This window comes from Triturus cristatus, chromosome 7, assembly GCF_964204655.1.
Source record: "Triturus cristatus chromosome 7, aTriCri1.1, whole genome shotgun sequence".
Classification (NCBI taxonomy): Eukaryota; Metazoa; Chordata; class Amphibia; order Caudata; family Salamandridae; genus Triturus; species Triturus cristatus.
In genome coordinates this window covers 1,687,652,120-1,687,677,090 of record NC_140590.1, presented here as the reverse complement: position 1 = coordinate 1,687,677,090, position 24,971 = coordinate 1,687,652,120, and the positions used below count along the sequence as shown (strand labels likewise).

The 24,971-nt window shown below is 50.2% G+C and overlaps 1 protein-coding gene across 2 annotated transcripts in view; it reads left to right on the top strand.

Annotated features, from left to right (window-relative positions):
• Positions 1-24,971, top strand: part of USP5 (ubiquitin specific peptidase 5) — a 200,084-nt gene that overhangs the window by 107,501 nt on the left and 67,612 nt on the right. For both annotated transcript variants that reach the window (XM_085619846.1, XM_085619847.1), the window contains exon 13: positions 18,086-18,260. In XM_085619846.1, the coding sequence (XP_085475972.1) occupies positions 18,086-18,260 (175 nt within the window). The remainder of the gene's footprint in view (positions 1-18,085; positions 18,261-24,971) is intronic.

Sequence of the window (24,971 nt, the reverse complement as noted above, 5' to 3'; positions counted from 1 at the left end):
ACACAAGTGAACCATTTGCTCAACATTTCAATAACGAAGTCTGGGGGGAAAACCCATATCTTCTAAATCTATACCTTGAAGTCTGCCACCAGTTATTTTATGACAGTTATTAGCTCACTGTAAACTGCAACTAACAAAAGGAAATCTCTGACAAACGCAGTAACCCAAGGACATGTTTACGTTACAATCAAAAGACCCATTCTCCGGAGCAAAGACGCACAGACAATGGCAACACTGAACCGATTAATTCAAGTATTACTTCAATCAGGTTTTGTGCTTTCTGTTAGTCTCCCTAAATAGGATAGGAATGCTATGTGGGTCCCAAACTCGCTGTGCCATAGGACTCAAACGGCACCTCAGTGATGAGGCCAAACAAGGCCAGAACCGGACTTGGATTGCTTGCATTCCTATTTAGAGAGGATCTGGTTTGGGAAGTCATTGAGAAGCTACATGCATAATTTACTGCTGCGGACAAACAATGCTCCAAGTTACTCTTCCAGGCGCTGTAGTATTAAACTGCCTGTGACGTCTGTTAGACATTATATATGTAACTCGCCATTTAAAAAAAGATCTTGGATAAGGATCAGTCCTTTGCGCCACCACAAGCTGCCCAAAAACATTTTTCTGGGTTAATTTATGTCCCAGTCTGTTCAGGTGCATTTCTGCACTTAAGTGCCAGTTCTTCTAAGAGTGAGTGCTGAGGCTCGAGCTAGTTAAATACCCCGCATGCCAAGGGATGTGGGCTTTGGACACATGGAGGTCAGGGGTCACTGCGGCTTTGGGTGAAGAGGTTGCACTCTGTGTATATTAGACACACCGGGTCTGCACTATGAGGGGCCAAGCTCACTGCAAGGGGGAGCTGAAAATAAACAGGCGAATCCCCTCTCCCCCTCAGCCTGGTTACAGACAACCTCAGCTGCAATGTCAGTGAGAGCGTGCCGTGCAACACAGTCACTGAACGGACCCCACCGGACCCCACAGGAATCCCTCCCTTGCCAGGGTGTTTATGTGTTTTGAGTCTGCCATTTAGTGCAGTATTATACCTCTACTTGTACTTTGTACTCTTTTGTAACATGCACATATGTCACCTTTCCTTTTGTAATGTATCGTTTGGTACCTCTTGTATTTTGATTGCCTTTGATACATGCACAACGGCCACCACTGCCTCATGTAACGTAACTTTTGTTTTAGTCACTGTTTTGAGTGTCTGCCATTTATTGCAATTTTTTTACCTCTACGAGTCTACGTGTACTTTGTATGCATTGTGCATGTTACCATTAAGAACGTACTACTCTAGCAGCTGGGATTTTTCTTTGCAAAGTATTTGATAACCCAGTAAGTTTGTTCAGTGCATATTTTTTCTGTTTAACTTCTGATTTGTGGTTCCCGTTCATGTGTATTCGACATGGTTGTGGTTCGAAAAGGCATGCAGTTTCCTTACAGTTTGTGTACAACCTCTAAAATGACCATAAGATTATCTTCTGCTGGTACGAGTTATTCTGTCATTATTTTTGCATATAAATAAACCGCCTAACACAGCGCCAACGTTTGATCTTTCTCATTAGCGAGAAACTTTGACGGCTCTTCACCCCAGAGGCGCAACTAGAGCAAAAATTTCGGGGGGGGGGGCCTGAACTTTAAGCAATAGGCAGAGTGGAGCTGCAGGGGCTCTTGGGAGGGGTGAAACAACAGCGAGGCCTCATTGACATGCAAATGGTCTTTTAAAGACCTGTGAAATGCTCGGGTGCGGCTGCTTTTTTGCCGGGGAAGGTGTCTCATCCCGGGCTGCCACACACGACGGGGGAGAGGGGGGGGGCTGAAGCCCTTTGAGTCCAATGGGTGTTGCGCGCCTGGTTCACCCTGCAGACCACGCAGCGCTTGCCCCTTCTCACTCACACGTCACTCGCAGTGCCATGGCTCTGTGTGTATGTAAACAGCGCGCGCTTCAGGCTGTGCCCACTGCAAGAGCTCTCTGCTACCTCACCCCAGCCCCTAACAGCCCCGCTACTGTGGCTTCTTGGAAGCGGTGTGCGTTTCAACACCTCATTCAAAAGCTGTTTTTTCTAGGGACAGTGTCAAGGTTTGATCCCGCCGTTTTTACAAGTGGCCCTTTGTCTGCACGCATTGTGGTCGCGGCGCCCCTGGCACCTCATTACGGCGCACCGGGGTGCCGCGGCGCACACTTTGGGAACCACGGCACTAGTGCATCAAAACGAGCTCTTGTCGGCTCTACACGGACACAAGTCCTCATATTTTTGCCAACCTGACAGGATGTTCGCCTGTTATATTCAATCACAGAAAACAGATAACGCAGGGCCCTATTTTTCTAGTCCTAAAATACAATTGGCTTCTTTATTTAGCCAGATATTACCTTAAACTCCAGTTTTTTGCATTTGAGAAATTATTTCCAATGCAAATTTTTCAAGATAATGGCCAGGCTCTCGCTCAAATATACAGCTTTAGAAGCAGACAGTCGTGGCTTCCCAGCTAGATTACTATAATTATCCAGTATTAGGGGTGTCTTTCATAGATTCACATGCCTGAATCATTCCCCGTCGTCGAGACGCGAGCCTCCGGTACATAAAAAAGTAATGTCCTATAGACATACATAGAGAAAAATAGGCCTAAGGGCCTCCCCTTAGTAGCCTATCCTAGTCCTTATGTAAAAAGGACCAAACTCTTAGAGCCAGCCAATCAGCTATCACCTCCCTCTAGAACCTTCCTGGCAGGAGCCTCAGTCCCTCAGATTTTCTACCGCACGTTGTGCTAGGGAGTCTCCAGCCTGAGTTCTCCTCAGGATTTCTTTCAAACCAGATTCTTCGATTTTTGGTGACTTTCTTCTTCAGGATTTCAACACTGACTACTTCAGGCCTCTTTTTGCTGCAGTGAGTGTTTATTTCATCTACAACTCCTGGCATGTCTGACTCCCAGAAGAAAGCCCTTTTCAGGGCTTGCTCTTCATGTGGGAAGAAGAGGCTTCATGTGGACGACAAGCATGAACTATGCTTGTATTGCCTTTACCCGGACCACGTCCCTAAGGACTGCAAGATATGTAGGTCTTTTCCACATAAGACCTTGAGAGACAGGGAGGGCCGCCTGCTTATCTGGCTGGACAGGCTCAAGGACAAAGACAGTGTGGTGTCCTCAGAGGCGAGCTTCTCCGGAGCTTCTGAAGTCTCCCTGAAGAGGCCGAGAATCAAATCTCCTGGCCCCTCAGACGCTCCTCCTAAGAAGACGCACAAAAAGTCTTCAGAGGCAAGATCTTCGAAATCCTCAGCGTCTGGTAAAGTCTCTCTCACTTTCAAGAAGCCTACTCTGTCGGCCTCAAAAATTGCGACACCATCCTCTGCGCAAAAAAGGCCATCAGGACACGTCTCCACAGCAACGACGACGGTGTCCACGTCCACAGCGGCGTCGGCCCGCTCGTCGACGACGACGACTCCATCATCATCGTCTGCAGGTACCCCTATCTCGTCTAATATACTTCTGAAACCGTCGTCTAAATCATCGTCGACGACGAAGATAGTCCCGTCGAGGACCTCGTCGACGAGGAGCCCTCCGTCGACGGAAGAGTCGAGGACGAGGATATTGATGACGAGCGCGTCGACGACTAAGGCATCGTCGACGAAGATGTTGACGAAGATGTCGACGACCAAGGCATCGTCGACGAAAGCGACGACGAAAGCGACGACGAAAGCGACGACGAAAGCGTCGACGACGGAAGCGTCGACGACGGAAGCGTCGACGACGGAAGCGTCGACGACGAAGGCGTCGACGACGAAGGCGTCGACGACGACTGAATCGTCTACGACCACATCATCGACGAGGACTTCGTCGACGAGGAAAATATCGTCGATGGGGACGCCGTTGGTGACAGCCGAGCCGTCGACGGGAACGTCGTCGTCGTCCGTGGGACGGAAAACCACGGCGATTTCTGTGCAAGGATCTGCTTCCAGACCACAGATTACCCCGGAAACAACATCTCCAAGCAAGGTCCAAACCAATTTACCTCTGGAGATCCTGCAGAGTGAAGAGTCCGAAGAAGAGTTCTTCCAACAGGCTACTTCCCCTTCTGAGCTGTTTGTCAAATGCCAAAGCACGGACGAGGAGCAGGAAGATTCAGGCGCGCAAGAGCGCCCCGTCCAGGAACAAGTCCGCACGGAGGTCACCCCAATGGTCTGCCTCCCTCTGGCAATAGTTAAGGACCTCAAGTTCCTTATCAGGGATTACAAACAACGTTTCCCGGAACCACCAAGACAGGATACAGGGGTCCCAGTGCCAGCTACGAACACCCCAGCGACAGCCCCAAGGCAATCACGGCCGGTAACGCAGGTCTGCCACGAGCCGCCACCTCAGGTGATAGACTCAACGGATGAGGAGGCTGAGGAGATGGAGGAAGGTGAGGTCCAGGGAGACCTGACGGACCAGGATGACGATGAGCAGGAGGACTTTGTAGCATCTTCACCACCTTCCCCACAACCGCGCCAGGCGGATTCACCACCTGTGGATATCGGGGGTTTTCATAAGTTAGTGGAACGGGCTGCGACGCGGTTCCATATGGTCATGGAGTCGACGGAAACCGAATGCTTCCTCCATGACTTTAAGGAGCAGACGAAGAAGACGGCCAAATCCATCCCTATCATTGACTTCCTCTGGGACCAGGGAAAGAAGTTGATGCTGACGCCAGCTTCAGTTCCTGCGGTCGTTCCGCGCCTGGATAAGAAGTATAAAGCACCGTCCACGGCGCCAGCTTGCCTGACTGGCCACCCGAAGCCAGATTCTGTCGTGACCCAAGCGGCCCAGAAAAATTCTCGAAATCCATCCTCACCTCTGTCAGCACCACCAGACAAGGAGGGCAGAAAGTTAGACACAATAGGCAAAAGGTTTTCAACCACTTCGGCAATGACCGTCAAGGTGGCCAATTCCATAGCCCTTTTAGGGCGTTATAACCGCCAACTTTGGGAGGATATTGCCCCATACTTAGCAGAACTTCCGAGTGCCGTACAGGATGAGGTGAAGGCACTCCTTTCCGAAGGCCAGTCTTCTGCGGCAGAGATCATCGACTGCGCCATAGATGTAGCCATGACAGGCTTCCGTCAACTGGCTGGGGCTGCAGTCCTGCGCCGCCAAGGATGGCTCAAAGCAACATCGTTCAGGCAGGAAGTGCAAACGAAGGTGCTAGATATGCCCTTCGATGGGCAGCATCTATTCGGAGATAAAATTGACGAGGCGCTCCAGGCCATTAAAAAGGACACGGACACGGCTAGAGCGCTTGGAACCTTACAGGCACGGAACCAGTCCTTTCGGGGCAACAAGTCTAGAGGTCAGTCTTCCTACAGAGGATCATTCCAGAATAAGTCCTCATATTCGTTCCAGAATAGGACCCAGTACCAGCAAAAGCAACAACAGGGCCGACAATCATCTTACGGACGATCCAATTTCAGGGGTAAGAACCAGAAAAGGGGCACCGGCGGACGCCAGTGACCGCTTACTCCAGCCAGTCCAGCTACCATCTTCTTCTTCACAAATTGGAGGAAAATTGACCCATTTCCTAAAAAATTGGCGCATCATCACCTCAGATCGTTGGGTGCTCCAACTCCTCAGATTCGGCCATTCCCTAGAATTTACCGCCATCCCGCCTGCAACCCCTCCCCGCAAGTCTCCACACAGACATCTGCGGCTGCTGCTCCGGGAGATATCGGAGATGTTAAGGAAGGGAGCAATAGAGCGAGTTCCATCAGCCCAGAGGGAGAAGGGTTTCTACTCCCGTTTCTTTCTGATACGCAAGAAAGAAAAGAAGTGGAGGCCCATCCTGGACCTCAGAGCACTCAACTCCTTCCTAAAGAGTCAGTCGTTCAGGATGGTGACGCTCCAAGAAATCCTAGGCATTCTGGAGGAAGGAGACTTCATGACATCCTTGGATCTTCAGGATGCTTACTATCACATCCCGATACTCAAAGGGCACAGAAAGTTTCTACGTTTCGAAGTGGCAGGACAACACTACCAGTTCAAGGTCCTTCCGTTTGGCCTCAAATCCGCTCCGCGGATTTTCACCAAGTGCCTTTCTCCTGTGGCAGCTTTCCTACGTCAAATGGGTCACCAAGTTTTCCCCTACCTAGACGACTGGCTGGTCAAGGCGCCTACGGCCGTAGGCGCAACCAAATCCTTCAACGCTTGTACCAATCTTTTCCAACATCTAGGATTGACGCTCAACCTTCAGAAATCACATATGTCCCCAACGAGAAGCATTACCTTCCTCGGGGCTACCTTGAATACGGAATGCGCAAGAGCATTTCCCTCAGACGAGAGAAAACACAGGATCATATCCCTGGCCAAAACGGTGCAATCAAGGAAATCCCTGAGAGTTCGCACCTTCAAGTCACTCCTGGGGATGATGTCTTCCTGCATACTACTCATCCCTCACTGCAGGCTGCGGATGCGCCCTCTGCAGGAGGCTCTTTCGAACCAGTGGACTCAGAGTGCAGGTTCGTTCGAGGACATTATCAGCATAACACCGCAAATATCCAGGAGTCTCGAGTGGTGGCAGGATACCAGAAACCTCTCGAGAGGACTACCGTACCTGCTGCCAGCAGCACCACTGGTGATCACCACAGATGCATCTCTAGCGGGTTGGGGAGCTGTCCTTCAGGACCTCAGAGTCAGCGGCAAATGGTCGGATCAGGAGCAACGCCTCCATATAAATCTGCTGGAGTTGAGGGCTGTGTATCTAGCTCTGCAGGCCTTTTTACCGCGCATCCAGAACTCTCAGGTGCTCGTCAGAACGGACAACACCACGACTATGCATTACCTGAACAAACAGGGAGGAACGCGTTCGCTCACGCTATCGCGCGAATCGCAGAAGATCTGGAACTGGCTTGTTCTCCAGGGGATTACGCTCAGGGCGGACTACGTCCCGGGAAAGGACAACACCATTGCGGACGCCCTAAGCAGGCAGAAATCTCTCTCCCACGAATGGGAGCTCGACGAGAGTGCACTAACACACGTATTCTCGGAATGGGGAGCCCCAAGAATCGACCTGTTTGCCACCAGGGAGAACGCCAAATGCCCAAGCTACGCAAGCTGGCATCCCCAACCGGAGTCGCTCGGAAATGCCTTTTCCATAGGCTGGTTCAGCGTATTTGCGTACGCTTTTCCACCGTTCCCGATGATTCCCAGGGTCCTCAGGAAAATGAAGGCGGAGCCCTGTACACTAATTCTGATCGCCCCGTACTGGCCGAGGCAGCACTGGTTCTCGGACCTTCATCGCCTCTCCATCAGGACGCCGATTCGTCTAACACAACACCCGAACCTACTGACGATGTCCAACGGGCAGGTGCAATACCCGAACCTCCAATCGCTCAGGTTATCGGCCTGGCTCCTGAGCACAGAGAATTCTGCCATTTGAACATCCCGCAGGACTGCAGGGATGTGCTAGCAAAAGCGAGGGCGGACAGTACCAACAAAACCTACTCCCTCAAATGGAAGCGCTTCTGCGTCTGGTGCTCAGAGAAGGGCCTGAGACCACTTCATATTACACCTGACCAGATATTGCCATATCTCCTGCACTTGGCACAGTCCGGATTAGCGCATGCATCCATAAAGGTGCATCTAGCGGCGATTTCACGTTTTACCAGGACTTTTCAAGGCCCGTCCCTCTGGTCCAGCAGACTTGTTAAACAGTTCCTTAAGGGTCTTTATAGGTCCTTTCCAAGGCCCCGACGGGTCCCACCGACATGGCACCTCAACTTGGTCCTTAACCAACTCATGAAGCACCCCTTTGAGCCCATTCACCGAGCCTCCATCAAGTACATCTCATGGAAAACGGCTCTATTACTTGCGCTCACATCTGCCAGGAGAGTCAGCGAGTTGCAAGCTCTCTCCATTCAGGAGCCCTTCATGCAGTTCAAACAGGACAGGGTGGTGCTGAGGACAAATCCCAAGTTCATACCGAAAGTGCCTTCAGACTTTCACCTCAACGAGCCGGTGGTCCTGCGCTCCTTCTTTGCCAACCCTACCACGGCAGCAGAGAGGACGCTCCATTCTCTGGATCTCAAACGGTGTCTTAAGTTTTATATAGACAAGACAAAAACCTTCAGAAAGTCTTCGCAGCTATTCGTGGCCTACAGCAGACCAAGGCTGGGTATGCCTCTCACAAAACAGAGCATTTCAAGGTGGATTTCTTCTGCAATAGCGTTCTGCCATGAAGGGGCCGGACGGCCGTTGCGAGACAGGGTGGAAGCACACTCCACCAGAGCGATGTCCACATCAGCAGCGCTGTTCGCTGGAGTGCCGATTTTGGACATCTGTAGAGCGGCGACGTGGAAGTCACCGCACACCTTCTCCAGACACTACTGCCTAGATGCCGAACTTATGAAGGATGCGGCAGTGGGCCAGGCGGTGCTTCGCCATCTATTCCAGTGAGGTGAGCCTTCCAACATCCCGCCATCCTGGTATGCACATTCTTTACTGATTTACTGTTTTGACGTATGCCAATGTTTCAAACAGTTATGGTAATATGTGTATTATCTAAAATATCTATATGGCATGTTACATCAGAAATGTGCATAATGTATTGCTAACTACTCTGATTCAGGCATGTGAATCTATGAAAGACACCCCTAATACTGGATAAGAAACGCGTTACTTACCTGTAACAGCAGTTATCCAGTATTGGTGTCTTTCATAGATTCACATGCAACCCTCCCGCCTCCCCTGGAAGGACTCACGTCTCTCTCTAACTATATTACGCCTACCTAGCTTGGTGCGTACGAAAATCTGAGGGACTGAGGCTCCTGCCAGGAAGGTTCTAGAGGGAGGTGATAGCTGATTGGCTGGCTCTAAGAGTTTGGTCCTTTTTACATAAGGACTAGGATAGGCTACTAAGGGGAGGCCCTTAGGCCTATTTTTCTCTATGTATGTCTATAGGACATTACTTTTTTATGTACCGGAGGCTCCCGTCTCGACGACGGGGAATGATTCAGGCATGTGAATCTATGAAAGACACCAATACTGGATAACTGCTGTTACAGGTAAGTAACGCGTTTCTTCTTTTATGCAGGCTACAGCCACTATGATAGCACACTTGTAAAAAAAAAAAAAAAAAAACTGGAATGCTCTAATGTGTAATAGTTTCAGGGCAGTTTACTTTCATTGTGTGGGCTAGGGATCAGAATTAATCATTTATTCAAATATCTTCAAACAAGGTAGTAATGTTGTGTCCAACATGCTCACTGTGCTTTAGTGCAGTTTTTGTTTTAATACACCTACATTTAAGTGGAAATTTAATAAAAGAAGTGAGTCCCCTTTCCACAAGATGTCCATTTAGCACCCTCTCTGGAATTCTTTCTACTGCAGCTTAAAATATGGCTTTTCTAATGTAAATGCATCATCAGTCAATCAATTTATTTTTGGGAATATCTGTTCCTTCAGCGGGTAAGATTTTAGAGTTAAGCCCCAGAGCATGTCTTTGAAGTAGGTTGCCAATGAGGAAGTCTGGACACCGTCCATTTGCATAAAATGGGGGAAGCAAGTAGGCCTAGGGTGGTATTCATAAAATCTCAAAGACATAAGAGCGGGAGCAGTATCCTGGAGAAGGAATAAGAATGCTTGTGCTGTTAGCTTGGTGGGAAATATTGTCAATACATCCCCAATTGGAAAAGGGGGATCATGATTATAGCCGCAGCAAGACCTGCGGTTTTCTCAGCAGCCATGTATTTCAGAGCACGGTTTGCAACGAGAAAGTTACCGCAGACTCCACAATGAAGGCTGCAATAATACTCCATTGTAGATAATGTGCAGAAAGTGGTCATCACAGGTGAGTAAAGAACATTAACAGAATTGGGGGCGCTAGAGGGTGCACAGCGGAATGGCTGCCTTCTGAGACAGCTCTGCCGGACGGGGACGAAAAACGGCACAATATCCAAACGGTACTCTAGACCCGGAATTGCGGTGTTGAACGCCTCGCGCGCGACCAACGGACAGCAAGATGGCGCCGCCCGGACCGATCGAGGGTTACTGAGGCGGGGAGCCGCTAGAGTCATCGCTGCGGGCCGCTCCTGCGGGCTGGGGGCTTGTGAGTCGGCCGCTGCCCCTGTGCGCGGAGATCGCGCTAGCGTTCTGAGGGCTTTGTGGCAATGTACGTCCCGGAGCGTGGAGCAGCGCGAGATGGCGGCTGCGGCCGGCTCAGACACTCGATCCGAGTGAGAGTGTCCCACGGTGCGGGAGGCGATATCGCCCGGCAGTGACGCCGATACAGCCTGCGGGACTGCCAAACGCTGCCTGCATGCACGAGACGAGGGTGAGTGCTGTCCATAATGGTCGTTCAGACCTCGCCTGCCCCAGCGACCCTGGCTGCCTGACGTACTGACGGCGGAATAGCGCGACTGCTGGGAGAAGGGGCTGCCGCGAGAGGGGTCTCGGGATCGCTGGCCCTGACTGCCGCCACTGCACGGGAGGCGATGGAGGGCGACGATCTGGCCTGCGGTGCATCCACTGATGGCCGTTCATGAGTGCACCGGGCTGGCTGTTCCCTGCCCCGCCCGACGTGCGTAGTGGCCGGCGATCGCCTAGATTGCTGGACCTTGTGCATTACACTACACACTTGAGATCTGACCTCCTTGATCACTGATGAGGCTGGGGGAGCGCTACGTGATCTCGCTGCCATCGAGGCTCACGCGGCTGTGGTAGGCCGCGAGCGCGTGGGCTCCGTGAAGTGCGGTGCTGTGGGCGCGGCCATCCGAAGTGATGTGCGGATATTGGAGACCTGTGTGCTGCTTGGCTTGGGCCCACTACATTTGCGGGTGCAGGACTGCGCCACCCCCGCCTGGGAGATTTGCAAATTGGTTCTCCCGGTGTCTGACGGTGGAGAAACGCGGCATGGGGAAACCAGATAAAACCCAATCCAAACTCCCCTTTGAATCTAAACGCCAAACGAAGGGCGCTGCAACGATGTCGGACACTGCCCTGGACGCTGGAGAGACGGTGCCCACAGGTATGGAGGGAGTGCTGAAGGCCATCCAGCAGAGCCTACAGGATATCCATGGTAAACTGGATACCATCACGTTACGAGTCGACAACATGGCGGCCAAGCTGGATGGGCACGGGGAGAGGCTTGTGGAGGCGGAAAATCGCATTGGAGCGGTGGAGGATGTCTCACAGGCCACGGCCCAAAAGTGTGCGGAAGTAGAGCAACTGCTGGATGTGCTAAAAAACAAGGCGGAGGATTTAGAGGCGCGGTCACGGCGCAATAACGTACGAATCACGGGGATTCCGGAGTCCACCAATGTTGGTCGGATGGAAAAATATGTGGAGGAGCTAATTCGTAATGTTCTTGGCACGGAGCACCTCTCCCCGATGTTCCTGATCGAGAGAGCGCATTGGTCGCTGGCCCCGAGGCCGAAGCCTGGGGCGCCCCCGCGTCCTATAATTGCCAGAGTCCTCCACTATAGAGACCACGATGTCATCTTACGGCTGGCGCGAGAAAAGAGGCAAATCACACACCAGGGCAATACACTGGAATTCTATCCGGACTTCACAGTCGCTGTCCAGCTAGCGCGGAAGGAATTCAATCCAGTTAAAAAAAAAAGCTGCACGACCTTGGAATTGACTATGCCATGCTGTATCCAGCCAGGCTTCGAGTGACGCATGAGGGCCGAGCAATGCTATGTCACACGCCTAAGGCGGCACAGGATCTCGTCAAAAAAATCGGCGCCAAACGCAAAGAACGGCAGAGAAACGACCAGAATGCAGACGCAGACTAGCAAGCAGATGAAGAGGAGTATTCGGGAAGCGGCAGCACAAGGCGGGTGAAGCTGGAGGGGCGACTGCACCTGCTGAAGTAAGGATCATGGGACAGGTCCAAAACCCTAGAGAGAGAGCATCGAGGCCCTGCACTGGATGTGGGGCTTTTCTAGTCCGCTGGAGACTGTGTACGAGTGCTACGAACTACATTGCCCTCGCACACGCTCTGCTGAACTATGGTAACTCAAAGTGCATTCTAGCCCGGATGGGACTGAGGTCGTTGTTCGTTGAGGATTGATAAGGGGATAACGACTTAATAACCTGGGGCCGAACTGTTGGCAACCACTGTTGCCCTCTTTTGTGGCCATACGGAGCCTGAGGGACTGAGAGATGGTGAGCCAGATGGGGATGTTGGGGGTCGGACTCCGCTCACTGGCACTGGTCCTCTAGTACATGTGACGTCACTGGTCTGGCTGTGTGATTGTTGTTAAGGGGCTAGGCTGCGGTCCACCTGAAGGCAGAAGTGCAGTATTGCGGGTCGCCCAGCACAGATCGGCAATATGGTCACTGCAGGCTTTGCCATAAGATGATGTGATACCTGTACAGCTGTGGTGATTCTTGGGCTCTAAACCATATTGTATCCCCGTCCACATCCATTCAGTTGGATGGAGATGAGTGCTCTGGGCGGTCCCCCGAAGCGGGTGATCCCCGAACTCAGTTAATTTATGTTAGTTTTCTTCTGTGGGGTATGTCTTTGGCATGATTGGGGTGCTGAAGTGGGTGGGGGGAGGAGGGAAGGGGTTGGGAAGTTGTCTTGCTGGTCGCAGTGCGTGAGACGCATCGCTGAAATCCACATACTTCTGTTGGGGAAAAATGAGGTCACTTTATGCCTAGATATTCATTGGGGCGCGCTAACTAAATGCTTGTATAGGTGTTGCTATAATGTCACTGCTGGAAAATGGCTGATGCACGAGTAGGGGCTGGCTGCCTCAAATTGCTAACATGGAATGTGCGGGGGCTTAGTAACCCCAAGAAAATCAGACAGACACTGGCATACCTAGATAGACTGCACATTGACATTGCACTCATACAGGAGACGCGCTGTTCACCGACTCGTCAATCCAGTATAGGGCGCAAGTGGGCCGAGTCGGTGCATCACTCTTCGTACTCATCCTATGCAAGAGGGGTGTTGATACTGGTTAAAAGGGGACTACAGTATGCAATAGCAAATATTGTGGCGGATGACTTGGGGCGATTTGTCATTGTTTCAGGTCTATTACGGGGGCAGAGACTGGCTGTTGTGAACGTATACGGGCCAAATGTGGATGACCCGCAGTTCTATCCTTCATTGTGGGGTAAACTGAGGGACCTGCAAGCCACACACCTGATCTGGGGAGGAGACTTTAATATCGCATTATGTGATGACGCAGACAGATTTGGATTGACAGTGGAGCCTGACACACGCGCACTGCATATCTTAAAGGACCTAATGGTGGACAGGGGGCTCACTGATATTTGGAGAAGTAGGAATCCAGAGGGGAGAGAGGCCACGCATACCTCGGCGGCTCACGGTAGTTGGTCCCGCATTGATTACTGGTTAGTGACTGGGGATATTGCGTTATGGACACGGGAGGTTAGGCATTTGCCCAGAACGCTGTCTGATCACAACCCAGTGCTCCTCTCCCTGGAACTCCCGAACTATGCACCACCATCCTTCAGTTGGAGGTTTAACGCAAAAGCGCTACTAGATCCCATATATGTAGAAACTATTGGGCAGGCGGTGCAGGAATATTTTGATCACAATGCGCCTACTATGAAGGATCCCGGCGTGCTCTGGGAGGCTTTTAAAGCAATGATTCGCGGCGTCTGTATTAGCACGAACGCTGGTATTCTAAAAGACATACGGCAACAGCTCACGGTGAGGGAAGAAAAGCTGCGAATCTTGGAGAGGGAATATGAGAGAACACAAGATACTAAAATCTTAGGAGATATTAGAACTATACTATCCGAATACCAAAGCTATGCGGAAGATGAAATTAAATATACAGCGAAGAGACAGATAGCGAGGGCCTATGGGGAGGGTGGTAGATCAGGCAGATACTTGGCGTCTAAAATATGTGAAGGTCGCGCACCACAGAACATTCAAATGGTTCGCAATAAGCAGGGGGAGCATAAATATGGCGCGCAGGAAATCTTAAACGAGTTTGTGACTATATATGGAGCGGTTTATGCCTCCAGACCCACGGCAACCTCGCCCGAAATAATGGAGTATCTAGATGATGTGGCGATAGCGTGGCTGTCGGACACGCACCGGGAATATCTGTCTCTGCCTATCACGATGGAAGAGGTCACGGAGGTGATCAGATCGTTGCCAAATGGTAAAGCCCCGGGCCCAGATGGGTTCACATGCGAATTCTACAAGGCCTTTGTGGATCAGTTAGCCCCTCGTCTGGTGGAGATGTATGGTAATGCCCACGAACAGCAGAGCCTGCCTCCGACCCTACGGGAAGCACTACTACTGGCACTGCTCAAACCACAAAAAGATCCGGAGCTCTGTGATTCATACAGACAACAAGATCCTGGCCAAACTGCTTGCTGCCCGACTGAACCCTTTAATGTCTAAGCTGATCTTACCTGATCAATCCGGGCTCATTCCATCGCGCTCCACTGCGCACAATACACGGACCCTGTTTGCGTTATCGCACTATCTGACACCCACGACCAAGGCTGCAGCGGTCTTTCTGGACGCGGCCAAGGCCTTTGACTCGCTGGAGTGGACATTTCTAAATACAGTGCTGCGGAGGATGGGCTTTCCACCCATGTTTCTCCAATGGATACAACTCTTATATGACGCACCAGTGGCGCGAGTCCGGGTGAATAAATATATTTCGGAGCCCATTGATATACGTAGGGGGACTAGACAGGGGTGCCCTCTGTCCCCGCTCTTGTTTGCGCTAGCGCTAGAGCCACTAGCATGCAAGATTCGGCAGGGGCATTATTACTCGGCTCTGCAATTTCCACAACGGCCGTTGCACATATCATTGTATGCCGACTATATGTTGTTATATGTGAGGGACCCAGGGGACAATCTGAACCTGTTACTGAGGGAATATATTAAATTTGCGCACCACTCGGGTATAAATATAAACTGGGCCAAGTCCCTGATTCTTCCCTTGACGGACAGCACGCAACCGCACCCCATGGACTACCCTCTGGAGTGGAAGACTGACCCGGTAAAATATTTGGGTGTGTGGTATCACCGCGACCCTGAAATCGTGATTAGGACTAACTATGGGAGGGCAATAGATGCCTTGGAAGGGAAAGTGCAGAGATGGATTCAACTGCCACTGTCTCTGGCGGACCGCATTGCCATTGTAAAAATGGTAGTGTTACCTAAACTATTATACCTTTTCAATAACATACCCATCCAACCTCCAGCAGAGGTTTTTCGGCGTATTACCTCGATGGTTCTCCAGCTAATATGGGTGGGAAAAACGGCCAGGGTTGAGTTGCAGACGCTTACACTACCTTACTGCCAGGGAGGATTCGGAGTTCCCGATTTTTTGCTTTATTACCTTTGCGCGCAAGCGCAATATGCGCATTTTTGGTATCACAAAGTCCCATTCCTCACCCATACTGCAATTGAGGAAGGAGACGCTCTGCCGATCCCACTAGAAGCTGTTATAACCCATCGTAGGCCTCCACTACACAAGAATGACATTAACACGATAGATGCCACGAATAGAGCTTGGCATATCATGGGCAGAAAAGCTAACAAATTACCACTATACGCCCCGGCGCTTCGGCTCCAATGGCATCCGGAGATTTCGGTCACCCAGGAGGCGGTGGGGGTGGGATTGTTACGCCACGTCGGTATCGACACGATGGGGGACCTTTATGAGGATGGGACTTTCAAAACGCTCGAAACTCTGACATTCATTAGTAATAAGACAGTATTGTTCCAATTTAACTATCACAGGATACAAAAGGCCATGAAAAAACTGTATCCGGCGGAGCCACCGGTATTGACCGCTCAGCAGTGGCTAATAACCACACCCACGGCCAAAAACTTGGTATCCACACTTTATACTAAACTACAAAGCGACATAGCGGCGAACACACCTAAAGCTATGGAGAAATGGAATAGCTGCTTAGATGTTCCATTAACTGAGGAAGAATGGGCTATAGCTTGTACATCGACAGGCATGTTCACACCTAGCGGCAATCTACGCATTCTCCATTTCAAGTACCTACACCAGACATATTACACACCTGCTAGGCTGCACCGATATGGGTTACGATCGGATTCTAGGTGTGGCCGCTGCAATGAAGAAGGGGCGGATTTTGTCCATCTAGCATGGTCTTGTGGGGCGGTTATGGAATACTGGACACAAGTGACGCAGATGCTGGGGGCTATGGTGGGCAGTGAGGTGGGTTGTAATGTTAAAACCTGTTTGCTGGGTCTACTGCCTGGGGTGAAGGCCCAAAAGCGCAAATTCTGTGTGATTTCATTGCTCATGGCCAAACGGAGGGTATCGCTCTGCTGGAATGGCAGGAAGATCCCGAAACCTAAATACTGGATCGCTTACTTAACATATTGTAGGGATACACTAAAGACCTATGAGGAAGAACTTCCTACCAGGTCGAAACCAAGAGACTATTGGACATACCTAACCCAATACTTGCAGCTGCATCAAGTGAACTAACTGCTTATCCTAAATGCATTGATGTGCGGAGGGCATGGAGGGCCTTTGAATAGGAATGGAACAATATGAATGGATGACGGATGCTGTTGTACTGTGACCAAAATGTTATGGTTGTATTTGATTTGTACACATTTAAAATGCTAATAAAAAATAAAATAAAAAAAAACATTAACAGAATTAGTGGCAGGCCAGCACAGTGGTATAGGAGGCTGCAATTGGTTGGAAAGGAATAGGGTTAGTAGGCGCTCATAGATGGGACCAGTGGACAGCACAAGGTTCAGATGAAGCAAACCGAGACCAGCCAGTCACCTACTGGGCAGGCAGATAGCAGCCAATCACATATGGGCCAGGAGTCAGCAGGCAGTCTCATTCTGGGCCACTGACAGCAGGCGGTCACAGACAGGGCAAGAGGACAGTAGCCAGTCAGAGACTGGGCCAGCGCACAGCAGGTGGTCAAGGACAGGCCCGGCAGTCAGGAGGTGATCACAGACGGGGCTATCGGCAAGCCGTTGCAGATAGAGCCAGCATACAGGAAACCGTCACAGAGAGGGCCATCAAACAACCTGTGATCATAGATGGGGCTAGGAAACTGAATAAGATTGGCCGACAGTCGGTAGTTGTGGATGGTATGTGGGGCTATAGGTTCTTGTAATAGTTTGACGGACAGATTGTGACCTTGGATGACCCCAGCAAACAGCAGGTGGTCTTGGATGAAGCTAGGAAACTTAAGGAGATTGGCAGACAGTGGGTGGCTGTGGATGGTATGCAGGGCTATAGGTTCTTGTGATAGGTTGTCAGACAGCGGACAGCAGGCAGTCTTAAATGGACCTGTCCGACAGAAGGCGTCATATAAACGTGTAGAGACATCGTGTCATCTAGGAGAAGGCTAACGCATAGTATAGTTTCTATGAGGAGGGCAGTGGACAGCAGGGAGTTGGGAATGGGGTTTTTGGCAGTCGGGGATTTGGCTTGCAGGCGATATGGGATAGCGATAGCTTCTAATTATATAGGCCAAGGAATAGCTGGATTTATCATGGAACTAGCCACTGCGGTAAGCAATCTAGGTAGCGGGGATTAGGAACAAGTGCCAGTGAGGAATGGTATTAGATTCAGCAGGCTGTCAAAGAATTAGTGACATCAAGTAGTCTGTGATGTAGCTGTCCTACACCAGATAGTCTCAAATGTGGCTACTTCCCAGAATCCTTACGGGATGGCAATATAAAACCTATGCTGAAAACCTGGCAGTTCTCATGTATCTAGCGGACCTCTATGGCTCTGGTGTGTTGTGTGCATCTTTCTGGAATCTCTGATTTTAGCACCAAGAAACTAGTAAGGAGGATTGAGTGATTTATAAAATACAAATGGAGGAATGATAACAATGGAATGTCAAGGTAAGGCATCTATGGACAACAGACATGGTAGTGGTTAGAGGACAGTAGGGAGTCTGGAAAGGGCTAGGCAGTAAACACAGGCTGAAACTATTTCATGTGATTAACTACCCACATTTCCGCGCAGGCAGGCTCAGACACTTGCCAACAATATACTTTCAGAAATATGTGGGAGAGTCACTCTGTGCTGATGTACAGATATATTGTACAGTCATGCTCACCATGAAGATGTTTTTTCCACCCCTACCCCAGATGAACTGTGTGACTATGAAGAAAGGAGGCGTCAGGCCGAGGAGGAGAAGCAGCAGCTGCCTGAACTGGTTCGGGCCAAAGTGCCCTTCATGGCCTGCCTTGAGGCCTATGGAGCACCTGAACAGGTGGATGACTTTTGGAGCACCGCCCTGCAAGCCAAGTCTGTGGCAGTTAAGTACGTGCCTTCTTGTAGAGACTACCTGGGGTGTCAAAAGGCAGGATCACTGAACAATGTGAACAAATTGGAGGGAGTGGGATCAACTGATGGGACTAACTGGGATTGGAGGGTGGAACCTATAGAGTGGACTACTGGGGACGGATGGGTCATGCACTCTGATGGGGACAGCAGAGGTGGAAAATTAACTGAGAAGTGGGGTGGAGCAACCAGGATTACTAAGAAGATTGCCAGAAAGGGTGTGTCATGGTAGTTTACAAAGAAAAGGGAGAGACCAAGAACGATTTAGACAAGACCGTCAGGAAGAAAAAAAGGCAGGAACTGGAAGAATGTGTAGGATGGTCAGCTGCAGGATTATTAGCATGTTGACTGAGGCATGCATGGGGAGGAGGGAGCTGTCTCGATGGGTCGAAGTTTGGTGGAGTTGCTGCAAGCTAGGGTTCTCCAACGTTTTCTGTAATCAGAGCTTCCTAAGCTCAATAAAAATCATCCCAAACTGATCTACTAATACTATTAGTGTTGTAATATTGACCACGTCAGACCAGATTCCATTGGTGGCTACGCCATGCAGGGTTATAGGAAGCAAGGACCTCAGTGCATAGGGCAGGATTGCCAGCAATAGTGGTAAAAACGGTTTAACCAATTTTGAGATGCCGCTGCATGGGAATACATAACACCCATAGTGCAGTGCCCATGCCACAAAGGTGCTATTAAGCCTCCCTATGCTGCATTAAATATCACTCTAATATCCGCTTTAATATAACCTAACAAGTGCATTGTAAAGCGTACGTTCACCATGAAGGGTATCTTGGCACTGAAATATCATGTTCGAGGCATATGAGCTGCAGATCACACACTGAGGATAAGATCGCCATCTGGTGTTGGGCTCGGATGATTGCAGGTTGTTGTTGTCTTCGGAGAAGTCTTTGGTCACGAGGTTGGTGACTCCTCCCCTGGACAACAGTGCGCATGGGCATCCACTCCATCGGCAGATTGTTTTTTTCCGCCATTGGGTTCGGATGAACTTTTTTCCGCTCCAGCAGAAAACTTCCAGCAATCAATTTAACTCTTTAATCTTCATTTCATCGACGTCGACATCAACTCGGACCGGTTCCGGAAGCGGCTGATGGACAGGACACCCTTCAAAAAATGCCCCCAGTGTGGAGCGAAGTTCCCCCACAGTGACCACCACGAGGTTTGCAACCTCTGCCTGTCGCCGGAACACAACGAGTCCACCTGTCCAGCTTGTTCCGCTTTCCGTTCGAAGAAGACCCTCCGGGACCGAAGAGCTCGACGCCATATTATGGCCAAACCAGCTCCAGAACCGGAGGACATCTTTGCTCAAGATGTTCCCGAAGACGACACCGAAGATCTCGAGATCGTGTCCGAAGCCGACGATTCCGATGACCTCATCACTCCAGGGCAGCGTGTGAGTACCACCCCCCCTGCCCCTGCCCCATCCAAAAAAGCATTGGTCAAGACTCCGCCAGTTGGGCCCAGTCGCGACCGGAAATCCTCTTCAGAAGCCCCGCCCTCGGGCCCGGCTCCGAAGACAACTAAGCCTGTGGGTGGCTCGGGCTCGAGCAAACCTCACCTAATTGTGCCTTTAACACCCTCGGCACCCAAACACCCATTGTCGGCACCGAAACAGGCTCCAAGACCGAAATCTCCTTCGGCACAGAAACGTTCCTCGGCACCGAAGTCTCCACCGGCACCGAAACGTTCTTCAACATCGATGCCTGAAAGTCCGTCGGCACCGAAACCTCAGTCGGCACCGAAACCTCAGTCGGCACCGAAACCTCAGTCGGCACCGAAACATCAGTCGGCACCGAAAAATCAGTCGGCACCGAAAAATCAGTCGACACCGAAAAATCAGTCGACACCGAAAAATCAGTCGACACCGAAAAATCAGTCGACACCGAAAAATCAGTCGACACCGAAAAATCAGTCGACACCGAAAAATCAGTCGACACCGAAAAAATCATCGGAGCCGAAAACTGCGTCCCCGCCGAAACAAGCTCATAAAGACCCGAAGCGGACGTCACAGACACCACCTTCGGAGCCAGATGATCTTTTTCGACCAGATCCTACTCAGAAGCGGATCTATATCAATCCTAAAACGGGACATGTGACTGCCATCCCATATAAAAAGCGGAAGCTGGACACTACACCTCCCCCAGCTCCCATACGGAAAAAGGACTGTGCTACTTCACCACTTCGTCCTTCCTCTCCTGTTTTACCTCCTAACCCGTCCCCCCCTCCTCCTCCTGATTCTCCTTTACCTTTACCTTTACCTTTACCATCTCCCTATCATTCACCTCCTCCACAGGATGATAATGATGACTTAGGGGGAGGGGCGGACCCTGATTTATTTGACGATCCTGTTGACCCAAACGACCCTTTTACGTTCCCAGACCCAGCACCCATGGATGACTGGTCTTATCCTATACCTGACATGCCTGACCCCTCTACCTACCCTTCCAAGCCCTCCCCTCCTGATGACCACCTAGGGTACGGCCAACTTATAAATAGGGCAGCAACATTCCACGGCGTTACTATGCACACAGACGCCATTGAAGAGGACTTCCTCCTTGATACCTTTGAGCAGTCACAAAAGACTGTTCACATACTGCCCATGATCAAAGGGGTCATAAAGCATGCTACTGAAGTCTTTAAAGACCCTGTTCGAGCTAGGGTTCTCAACCCACGCATCGAAAAAAAGTACCGACCAGCCCCGCAAGACCCTGCATACATTAAGGCCCAGCTCCCTTTAGACTCCCTAGTCGTATCAAATGCCAGGAAGCGCGCTAACTCACAGACAACTGGAGAAACGCCTCCCCCAGACAAGGAGTCTAAGCTTTTAGAAGCCTCGGGCAAACGGGTCGCCGCGCAGGCGGCTAACCATTGGCGTATTGCGAATACCCAGGCCCTGTTAGCCAGGTATGATAGAGCGCATTATGACCAACTTGAGGACCTTATGCAACATCTGCCTGAACCTTTTAAGTCCCAGGCCTCTGACCTCATCCAAGAAGGCAAATTAATATCTAATGCCTCCATTAAATGCGCCTTAGATGCAGCAGACACTGCTTCTAGAGCGGTCAATACTGGCGTCTTACTCAGACGACATGCCTGGCTCCGTATTTCCGGTTTTAAACCGGAGGTTCAAACCGCAATTTTAGCTCAACCTTTCAACCAAGAGCAGCTATTTGGCCCTGCAGTGGATACTGCATTAGAAAAAATGAAAAAGGATAATGAAACTGCCAAATCTATGGGAGCACTGCAGTCTCATCAAAACCGGGGTTCCTTTCGTCGCTCCTTTTATAGAGGAGGCTCCAAAAACACATCAACTGAGACCACGTCCACCTTTAAAAATTCTGGACAAACATCCCCTAACAGAGGTTACTTCCGGGGAGGTTATAGGGGAAACAATAACAAAGGTCGAGGACGGGGCAACAACAACAACACCCGCACCTCACCAGCCACCAAACAGTGACTTGCCACCACTCCCCCCAGACCATTCCACTCCGGTCGGGGGGCGACTCCAACAATTCCTGCCTGTCTGGACTTCCATCACCACAGACAGGTGGGTAAGACAAATTATCCAGTCTGGCTACTGCCTCGAACTCATACAATCCCCCCCAAACATACCGCCCAAACAACGTCCAATGTCCTCGCATCATCTCTCTCTCCTCAAACAAGAAGTTCAATCCCTGTTACAAAAACATGCGATAGAACCAGTCCCCCTTCAACATCAGGGAAAAGGGGTATATTCTCTATACTTCCTCATTCCCAAAAAGGACAAAACACTAAGGCCCATACTGGATCTCAGACTACTAAACCAGTATATACATTCGGATCATTTTCACATGACCACTCTCCAACAAGTCCTCCCACTTTTACAACAGGGAGACTTCCTCGCCACATTGGACCTCAAGGACGCATACTTTCACATCCCTATGCATCCCGCTCACAGAAAATATCTACGATTTGTGGTAGATGGGCAACACTATCAATTTACAGTTCTCCCATTCGGAGTAACAACAGCACCCAGAGTGTTCACCAAGTGCCTAGCAGTCGTGGCAGCGCATCTCAGAAGACAACAGATCCATGTCTTCCCCTATCTGGACGATTGGCTCATAAAAGCCAATACATACCAAAAATGCGTTCTCCACACTCATCGCACGATTCAAACTCTCCACGATTTGGGATTCACTATCAACTACCCCAAATCCCACCTACAACCTTCCCACTTACATCAGTATCTAGGAGCAACCATAGATACATCCAAAGCCATTGCCTATCCCAGCACAGCCAGGATAGCCAGTATACAAAATCTCATCTCTCAATTTCAAACTCATCCATCTCTTCCAGCAAGAGTGTTCATGCAGCTCCTAGGCATGATGGCGTCGTGCATCTCCATAGTCCCACACGCACGACTTCAAATGCGTCCCTTACAAGAGTGCTTAGCACAACAGTGGAACCAAGCTCACGGACAACTTACCGATCTGGTGTTGGTGGACAGTCGCTCACTTCGATCACTGAAATGGTGGAACACCATCAACCTGTCCAAAGGGAGACCGTTCTTAGAGCCTCTTCCACAAGTTGTGCTAACTACAGACGCATCTCTCACGGGGTGGGGAGCCCACCTCCTTCACCATACCACTCAGGGCAGATGGACCAGTCAACAAAAACTGCTCCACATCAACCACCTGGAACTCTTAGCAGTGTTCCTAGCACTAAAATCCTTTCAAATTCACCTAAAGAACAAAACTGTCCTCATACGCACAGACAACATGACGACAATGTATTATATACAGAAACAGGGAGGGACACACTCTCTCCAACTGTCCCAACTGGCACAGCAAATCTGGAGATGGGCAATTCCCCAAAACATCTACCTGTTAGCAGAACATCTCCCAGGGATCCACAACCAAGTGGCCAACCTCCTAAGTCGCCACACACAACAGATCCACGAATGGGAACTACACCCCAAGGTTCTACTCCCCTTCTTCCAAAAGTGGGGACAACCAGACATAGACCTGTTCGCCACTCCCGAAAACACAAAATGCCCAACCTTCGCCGCCAGGTTTCCACACCCACAGTCGAAGGGCAATGCCCTATGGATGAACTGGTCAGGCAGATTTGCGTACGCCTTTCCGCCTCTCCCACTAGTTCCATTTGTGGTACGCAAACTGAAACAACAGTCACTAACACTAATACTAGTGGCTCCCACTTGGGCACGTCAACCGTGGTTCACCACACTTCTGGAACTATCTTTAGTTCCACATCAAAAGCTACGCCTCTCCCCGGATCTGTTAACCCAGAACCATGGAGAAATCAGACACCCAGATCCTCAAACACTGAACCTAGCGATCTGGCTCCTGAGGTCTTAGAGTTCGGTTACCTCAATCTCCCTCCAGACTGTATGAATATCATAAAAGAAGCCAGACGCCCTACTACTAGAGCGTGTTATGCCGCTAAATGGAAACGATTTGCCATCTACTGCGCTAATAATAACATACATCCATTGGATGCTTCCATCCAAAACATCATTTGCTATCTACTACACTTGCAAAGATGCAATCTAGCGTATTCCTCTATACGATTACACCTAGCAGCCTTGGCAGCCTACTTGCAAAATAGGCAACACCTGTCCCTTTTTAAGGTACCAGCCATCAAAGCGTTTATGGAAGGTCTCAAAAGGATTCTTCCCCCAAGATTGCCACCTGCTCCAGTGTGGAATCTCAATGTGGTTCTAACAAGACTCATGGGCCCCCCATTTGAACCTATGCACAAATGTGAATTGCAATTCCTAACATGGAAGGTAGCCTTCCTTATCGCAATCACTTCCCTGCGCAGAGTAAGTGAAATACAAGCCCTTACACTTGAAGAACCTTTCTTACAACTACACCGTAACAAAGTGGTTCTTAGGACAAACCCTAAATTTCTTCCAAAAGTGATTTCCCCTTTCCACCTTAACCAATCAGTAGAACTACCGGTCTTTTTCCCAAATCCAGACTCGGTAGCTGAAAGGGCCCTACATACCTTAGATGTTAAAAGAGCATTGCTTTATTACATCGACAGAACAAAACCTTTTCGAAAGACAAAACAACTCTTTGTTGCTTTCGCGCCACCACACAAAGGCAACCCAATCTCCAAATCAGGGATAGCCAGGTGGATAGTTAAATGCATCCAAATATGCTACCTCAAGGCTAAACGTACACTCGCAGTTCCCCCTAGGGCGCACTCCACGCGTAAAATAGGGGCTTCTATGGCCTTCTTAGGCAATATTCCCTTAGAAGACATTTGCAAGGCAGCCACATGGTCTACCACGCATACCTTCACTAAACACTATTGTGTTGACGTGCAGGCCAAACAACAGGCCTCCGTGGGCCAGGCTGTCCCAAAAAACTTTATTTCAAACTGCTGCAACGGATACAGGCGACCACCGCTAAGGGGAGCACTGCTGTATAATCTATCCTCAGTGTGTGATCTGCAGCTCATATGCCTCGAACGGAATATGCTACTTACCAGTATGCATCTGTTCTTGGCATGTAGAGCTGCAGAGTCACACACGCCCGCCCGCCTCCCCGGGACCTGTATCTGTTCCAGCATCCGTCTTACTTAGACATTACACATGGACATCCTTTCTTTCTTTTCTATATACTCCATCTTTTCCCATCATGGCGAAAAACAATCTGCCGATGGAGT